This window comes from Triticum aestivum, chromosome 4A (genome assembly GCF_018294505.1).
Source record: "Triticum aestivum cultivar Chinese Spring chromosome 4A, IWGSC CS RefSeq v2.1, whole genome shotgun sequence".
Taxonomy (NCBI): Eukaryota; Viridiplantae; Streptophyta; class Magnoliopsida; order Poales; family Poaceae; genus Triticum; species Triticum aestivum.
The window spans coordinates 133,260,167-133,267,020 of record NC_057803.1 but is presented as its reverse complement, the minus strand read 5'-3'; the positions used below and the strand labels follow the sequence as shown (position 1 = coordinate 133,267,020).

At 47.6% G+C, this 6,854-nt stretch overlaps 1 protein-coding gene across 1 annotated transcript; it reads left to right on the top strand.

The window, feature by feature from the left end:
- The first annotated feature begins 717 nt into the window (after window positions 1-717).
- Window positions 718-4,548, top strand: LOC123085576 (asparagine synthetase [glutamine-hydrolyzing] 1). Its single transcript, XM_044507241.1, has 12 exons — window positions 718-929; window positions 1,390-1,528; window positions 1,651-1,749; window positions 1,871-2,012; window positions 2,098-2,288; window positions 2,409-2,570; window positions 2,670-2,750; window positions 2,985-3,206; window positions 3,316-3,450; window positions 3,543-3,614; window positions 3,713-3,907; window positions 4,007-4,548. The coding sequence occupies exons 1-12, from the start codon at window positions 850-852 to the stop codon at window positions 4,262-4,264; spliced, it is 1,776 nt and encodes a 591-aa protein (XP_044363176.1). The 5' UTR covers window positions 718-849; the 3' UTR covers window positions 4,265-4,548.
- The last annotated feature ends 2,306 nt before the right edge of the window (window positions 4,549-6,854 follow it).

Here is a 6,854-nt window from a genome sequence, read left to right as displayed (position 1 = left end):
TTAACTGAGGGAGAATTAGAACTCTTGTTTCTTACACCTAGCGAACAATTTGTTTCTGTTTAAGGTAGAAAGCTTACAGTTCTAAGATAAAAATGTGTGATCCTAAATAAGGAAATAAGCCAAACTACGGAGCAATAATAAAGTACAGTAGTTAGCACAATTAATCACCACATTGATAGTAGTAACATTTTTCCGAAATTGATTTCCAAATATAGCATTAGAACTTCAGTAATCACCATAGAAATCAAAGATGCTAGGAGTGAAAGGGAAAAAAACAAAGGGCAGATTCATCGAATCTTGGCTGCATCAGAAAGCGTCCGCGTTCAGAAATAGAAATGAACATCCCTGAATATGTTAACCATATCCAAGATGCTCCCAAATCCCAATAATGATGTTGTTTGCATCATCCATCACACTAGGAAAAAAAGCCTAAACAGGAGGGAGGAGGCATCGCAGCAAAGCACAGCCGGCCGTTGATGAATCCGGCCTCCCGGGCCCACCCCCAGCCCTCTCCGCCGCCGCTGATCGTAGATCCGACGGCACCGCCCGGCGCTGACGCGGGTGGCGGGGCCCACGCTGACTGGACGACGCTGCATCCGGAGGGGATAAACTCCCGCCGCGCACGGAACCCTCCCAACCGACACCCGCCACGTGTCCCCGCAGCGAGGGTGGGAGAGCTCCCCGGTCGCAGACGCGAGGCCCCGGAGCCGCGCGGGCCGGCTATAAATACGGCGCGCGCATCCGCTAATTCCCGCATCACCTCTCAACACGAGCATCATTCACTCTCTCCTTCGTCTTCAGCCTCATCCACCCCCGAAACCCGCGTCGTCCGTCGCCGCGTCCACCACCATGTGTGGGATTTTGGCCGTCCTCGGCTGCGCCGACTGGTCGCAGGCCAAGAGGGCTCGCGTCCTCTCCTGCTCCCGCAGGCAAGCACCTGCCCCTACACCATCCATATCCATCATATCTCCCCCCCCCCCCCCCCCCCCCCCCCCTTCAAATCCCTAGCGCCCGGTTCTAATGCCCGCCCGGCATGATCTTGAGGCTCTTGTGTGGATCATGAAACAAAATGTCGTTGATATATGTGTACATACATATACCTTGCCGATTGTTCTTCAACTCGCCGGAAAGAACCTAAACAGGATCGTCCCAGAGTTTTTTGTTTTTTGTTTTCCGTTCTTGTTTCTGTTTTGTCCTCGTGAGGCCTTTCTCGTCGTTTTGTTGCATATGATATGAGCCCGGAAAGAATCGAACAGTAAAGGCAGATCTGGAAAAACAACACCGGAATCTTCCTCTTCGTTAAGCCCAAGCCCCCAGCTGCGCTTACTGTTATTTGATTGCTCTGTTCGTGGCACGGCTTGTGGATTTTGACTCGGTATGATTTTGCAGGCTGAAGCACCGGGGGCCGGACTGGTCCGGGCTGTTCCAGTGCGAGGGCAACTTCCTGGCGCAGCAGCGGCTCTCCGTCGTCTCCCCGCTCTCCGGCGACCAGCCCCTCTACAACGAGGACCGGACCGTCGTCGTCGTGGTATGCATATATGTGTGCTATTGCTTTGTACGCGTGGTGTGTTTGCCACGTCCTGCAAGCAGACTGCTTGTTCTCCATCGCCTATCGTTCTCTAACTGTTGGTTGCTGTTGTTGATGAAAAGGCCAATGGAGAGATCTACAACCACAAGAAGATCCGGAAGCAGTTCGCCGCCAAGCACACCTTCACCACCGGCAGCGACTGCGAGGTCATCATCCCTCTGGTAAGCGACATCGTTTCGGTTTCCAGCAGCCTAATTTAGCCTCGCAATTGCAATGAAATGAGCTCAGAGACAAAACTGAATACTGATGCCAACCATCCCTGCTGCTTCTTTCTGTCTCAAGTATGAGGAGTACGGCGAGAACTTCGTCAACATGCTGGACGGCGTCTTCTCCTTCGTACTGTACGACACCCGCAACAAGACGTACATGGCCGCCCGCGACGCCGTCGGCGTCAACCCCCTCTACTTCGGCCGGGGCAGCGACGGTACGCACGTCAACCCCGCCAGCCTCTGTCGCCACAGATTCATCATGTCCGGACTGCGACTTATTTGTCCGGTGTGCTCTCGCAGGCTCCGTCTGGATTGCGTCTGAGATGAAGGCGCTCCACGAGGACTGCCCAAAGTTCGAGCTCTTCCCTCCGGGGAGCCTCTACTCGAGCGCCGCCGGCGGGTTCCGGCGGTGGTACAACCCGCAGTGGTTCGACGAGCACGTCCCGGCGACGGCATACCAGCCCCTCGTCCTCAGGGAGGCATTCGAGAAGGTGCATAGCATACCACCACGCTGACCGTAGCACCACGTGATACTTGCTTCTGCGTACGGTAGGTAGTGTGACGGTGACTGACAGTGGCGTCGCCCATGTGTGCTGTTTTGTTTTGTATAGGCCGTCATCAAGAGGCTCATGACTGACGTGCCCTTCGGCGTTCTCCTCTCCGGCGGCCTCGACTCCTCCCTCGTCGCCTCAGTCACCAAGCGCCATCTCATCGAGACCGAAGCCGCCAAGAAGTTTGGAACTGAGCTCCACTCCTTTGTCGTCGGCCTAGAGGTTTATTTTTCTTCACATGTTTTTGTCTTCTCCTACTGTTTCTTCTTCTTCAAGAACCACGGGAATCTCATGTTTCTAATATGTTGCTGCGCATTGTAGGGCTCGCCTGATCTCAAGGCCGCGAGAGAGGTGGCTGACTATCTTGGAACCATCCATCACGAGTTCCACTTCACCGTCCAGGTAAAGAAAAGCAAATAAAAGCTCAAGCCTCAGGACATCATGATGCCTGATGCTTGGCATAACAAGTTTGAGACTAAAACCCAACAGAACACTCACACTGACAACCCCACAAATTTGATTAAAACAGTAAGCCTTAAGACATCTTGGCATGTAGTAAATGAAAAAGACTGCTCACTAGAGACAGCGGGGGATCAGAGATTCAGAGGTACTGATGAGTCATTTTGTCCTGTTTAGGATGGCATCGACGCCATCGAGGAGGTGATCTACCACAACGAGACGTACGACGTGACGACCATACGCGCGAGCACGCCGATGTTCCTGATGGCGCGCAAGATCAAGGCGCTCGGGGTTAAGATGGTGCTGTCTGGGGAAGGCTCCGACGAGCTCCTTGGCGGCTACCTCTACTTCCACTTCGCACCCAACAAGGAGGAGTTCCACAAGGAGACATGCCGCAAGGTGCTAACTGAAACTGAATTACATAGCTAATTAATAATACTGCGCAAACAACCAAGATACACTCGTCAGATTCTCTCGGGTTTGACGCGAAACTGATGTGAACCCGCAGGTGAAGGCGCTCCATCAGTATGACTGCCTGCGCGCCAACAAGGCGACGTCCGCTTGGGGGCTGGAAGTCCGCGTGCCGTTCCTCGACAAGGAGTTCATCGACGTCGCCATGAGCATGGACCCCGAGTGGAAGCTGGTACAGTCTCACTCATCTCTGCCATAAAGTTCAGGTCTGTTATATTTTTGCCCTGAATTTTCTGACGTTTACTTGTTGCTGCTGCGACGCAGTACGACGCCGATCTGGGCCGCATCGAGAAGTGGGTGCTGAGGAAGGCGTTCGATGACGAGAAGGAGCCAAGGGTACAGACATCACCTTGTTTGAGTTTTTCAGAAGATCAGATATGTAGCGTAGTATGCACAGGGGGCCGCGTTCTGAACTAATGCTTTTTCTGCAACAGCATATCTTGTACAGGCAGAAAGAGCAATTCAGCGACGGCGTCGGCTACAACTGGATCGACGGCCTCAAGGCTTTTACTGAGCAGCAGGTGACTGACGAGATGATGAAGGGCGCCGCAGAGGAGTACCCCTACAACACGCCCGTCAACAAGGAAGCATACTACTACCGGATGATCTTCGAGAGGCTCTACCCTCAGGTGACCGATTGATTCAGACAGATGCCAAGCAGTTTAACTGACGCTCCTTTGGAAGGATCTATTTACTGACGTGCAAGGCATAAATGTGAACTGATGCAGGAGTCGGCGAGGGAGACGGTGCCGTGGGGTCCGAGCATCGCGTGCAGCACGCCGGCGGCCATCGAGTGGGTGGCGCAGTGGAAGGCCTCCAACGACCCCTCCGGCCGGCTCATCGCCTCCCACAACGATGCCGCCCCCGCTCACGCCCACGCCAACGGCAACGGCAACGGGGCGGTGGCCAACGGGAAGGCCAACGGGAACGGCACGGCCAACGGGAACGCCAACGCCAACGCCAACGGGACTCTGGTCCCGTGCTAGCCGTCGCTAGCTGGTTCGTAGGAGCGTGCTGTGCGTGCGCGCGTGTCCTGGGACTGATGGATGGCCCATATGCCATTGGCGCCGCGGCCGGTGCTGTTGTTGTGTACTCCTGCCTGTTGTACGTTTCTTCAGTGTTGTTGTGTGTGCGTGTGCGTGGGATGGAGCTCGCGGTCCGAGCATGTGGCGGGGGCGATGGGTCGCCTGTACAACAAGATCGTGAATCAAGTGAACTAGTATGGTGTACTATTGAAATATTGAATCGATCCGCCTTATGTTTCCTCAAATGTCCCCCGTTCTTTTCTTGTTGTAGCGCATGATGTGATGCCGCCTTCCCTGCCCCACTCTTCGCTCCTGAAACCATCTTCGTTTTTTCTTTGTTTTTTGCCATAACCGAAACCACTTTCGTTTCGCATTCGCCAAAATAATGCCTCCTTTGGTTTGAAGGAATTCGATAGGAATTATATAAGATAGGATTTCTATAGAAAAAAATATTTTAGAGCTCTTTGGTTTGAAGGAATAGAATCCTATTTCTATGAAGGAATTTTTTTTTATCCTTCACATTTTACAGAAAAATAAATATTAGCCTTGATTGAATGAAAAAAATATTATGATGTGAACCATTTTTTCATTTCTATTCATACGATTTGAGATACATGTCATCTCATTTTCCATGTATTTTCTGTTTTTATAATTTTCTACCCTATGAATGAAAGGAGGCCTAAATGCACCAGACACTCTTCAGAAATTCAGAACTGGATTTGGGTGTGCAAGTGCCTTATGTGCGGGTATTATTTAGAATCATGCCTCATGTGCATACAAGGAGTGCTCCTATCCAGCGCCTTCCGTGCAAATAACTGACTACAACGCCTGTGTCACTATAACATGGACCACGGCACAGCACTCCTGCTCGGGTCGCTAGCGGTAGTGACCTAACTCAGAGTTTTTTCGCTCCCCTGGCTCAAATTTCGGTCGTGTTAGCCTTAAAGAACTAGCAGCTGCTAGCTAAACAACCAAAACAGCTGCTAGAAAAGAACAGCTGCTACAATGCCTGGTTTTTTGAAAAAACGTCATAATTTAAAAAATATACATTTTTTTAATAATTTCATGAATTCAAAAAAACATGAACTTGAAAAGGTATGAAAATAGGAAAATAAACACAAAAATTGAAAAAAGATCACCAAATTTGAAAAATAGTACCAAATGTCAAAAACATTCCCGAATTAGGAAAAGAAAAGGATAAATAAAAATGAAAATACCAATTTTTTTATTCAAATACCAAAAGGAAAAAAGAAACAAAAACACATGTAAAAATAATAGTGAAAGAAAAAAATGGTCCGGGAACATCTAGCTTCCACAAGCTTTAAAACTGGGACCAAACCTACGCTCGAATAACGCTAAATGGGTTGGCCCACATAAATCAACCAAGATGGAGCATGTGCACTACGTAACCAATAGCCTATAAGTGGTGCTATAGCTGCCAAATAGGAACTAGTAGCATCCAGTAGCAAAAGAACGGGAGCCATCCCCAGCATGGATTCTCTGTTTTGTTTTCTAATCTGGTTTTCGGCCTAGGTTTTATTCCTTCCTGTTTCTTTTAGGACTTTTTTGTGTGGTGACTGAAACTAGCTTCATTTCAGATTTGCCAAACTAAATACATCGAAAACTCGTCAGAATTCAGAGTAGCACTTTTTTAGAATGAATTTGGAATCGAATTTGGGCATGCAAGTGCCCCATGTGTGTGTGTGTGTTTTAAATCGTGTCTCATGTGCACACAAGAAGTACTCCTATTCGGCATCTTGTGCGCCAATTCTAACTACAACGCCAGCGTAACTATAAGGTGGGCCATGACCCTGCCCTCCCACCCAGGTCGGTAGCGCTAGTTGCCTCCCTCTTATTTTTTTTCGGTCCCTTCCCACAGTTTTTATGGTTGTGTTAGCCTTGAAGAACCAAAACAACTCCTAGAAAAAAACTGTTATGATTTTTCAAAAAATCATTAACTGAAAAAAACATAACAAAATAAAAAACAAAAAAATCACAAATTTGAAAAAATCTTCGTGGACTTGGAAAATTTCAAGTATTTAAAAAATGCTCAAGAATTTGGGAAAAAATAATGAACTTGATTTTTTCCATGAATTCAACTATAAATTCCAAAAATGTGAAAAAAAATATTCAATCCGAAGTCCAAGAATAATATTTTATTCTTAAATTAAGGAATAAACATAGAGAAATAATTAAAAAATACAATCCTTGTCATATTAGCAAAGATTTTGGTTCAAAATCCTTTAATTTCATTAGCCAGCCCCACCTTTTTCTATGCTACGATTTCTGAGGCCTTATTTAGCTTGGGTACCACTTTAAATTGAATTTATATTTTTAAAAATAACATGATATATAAATAGATTAAAATGGGAAACCCTTCTATACATTATTAAAAAAAATCTACAATATATATAAAAATGTTAAAAAAATTCTTGTCTTATCCGCATTAGACAAAAAGGGGTAAACAATAATTTAAACTTTCAGTATCTAAGTATAAATACTATTAAAAGAAGAAAGAAGGATTGATTTGCAGCAATAGATGTCTTTCACA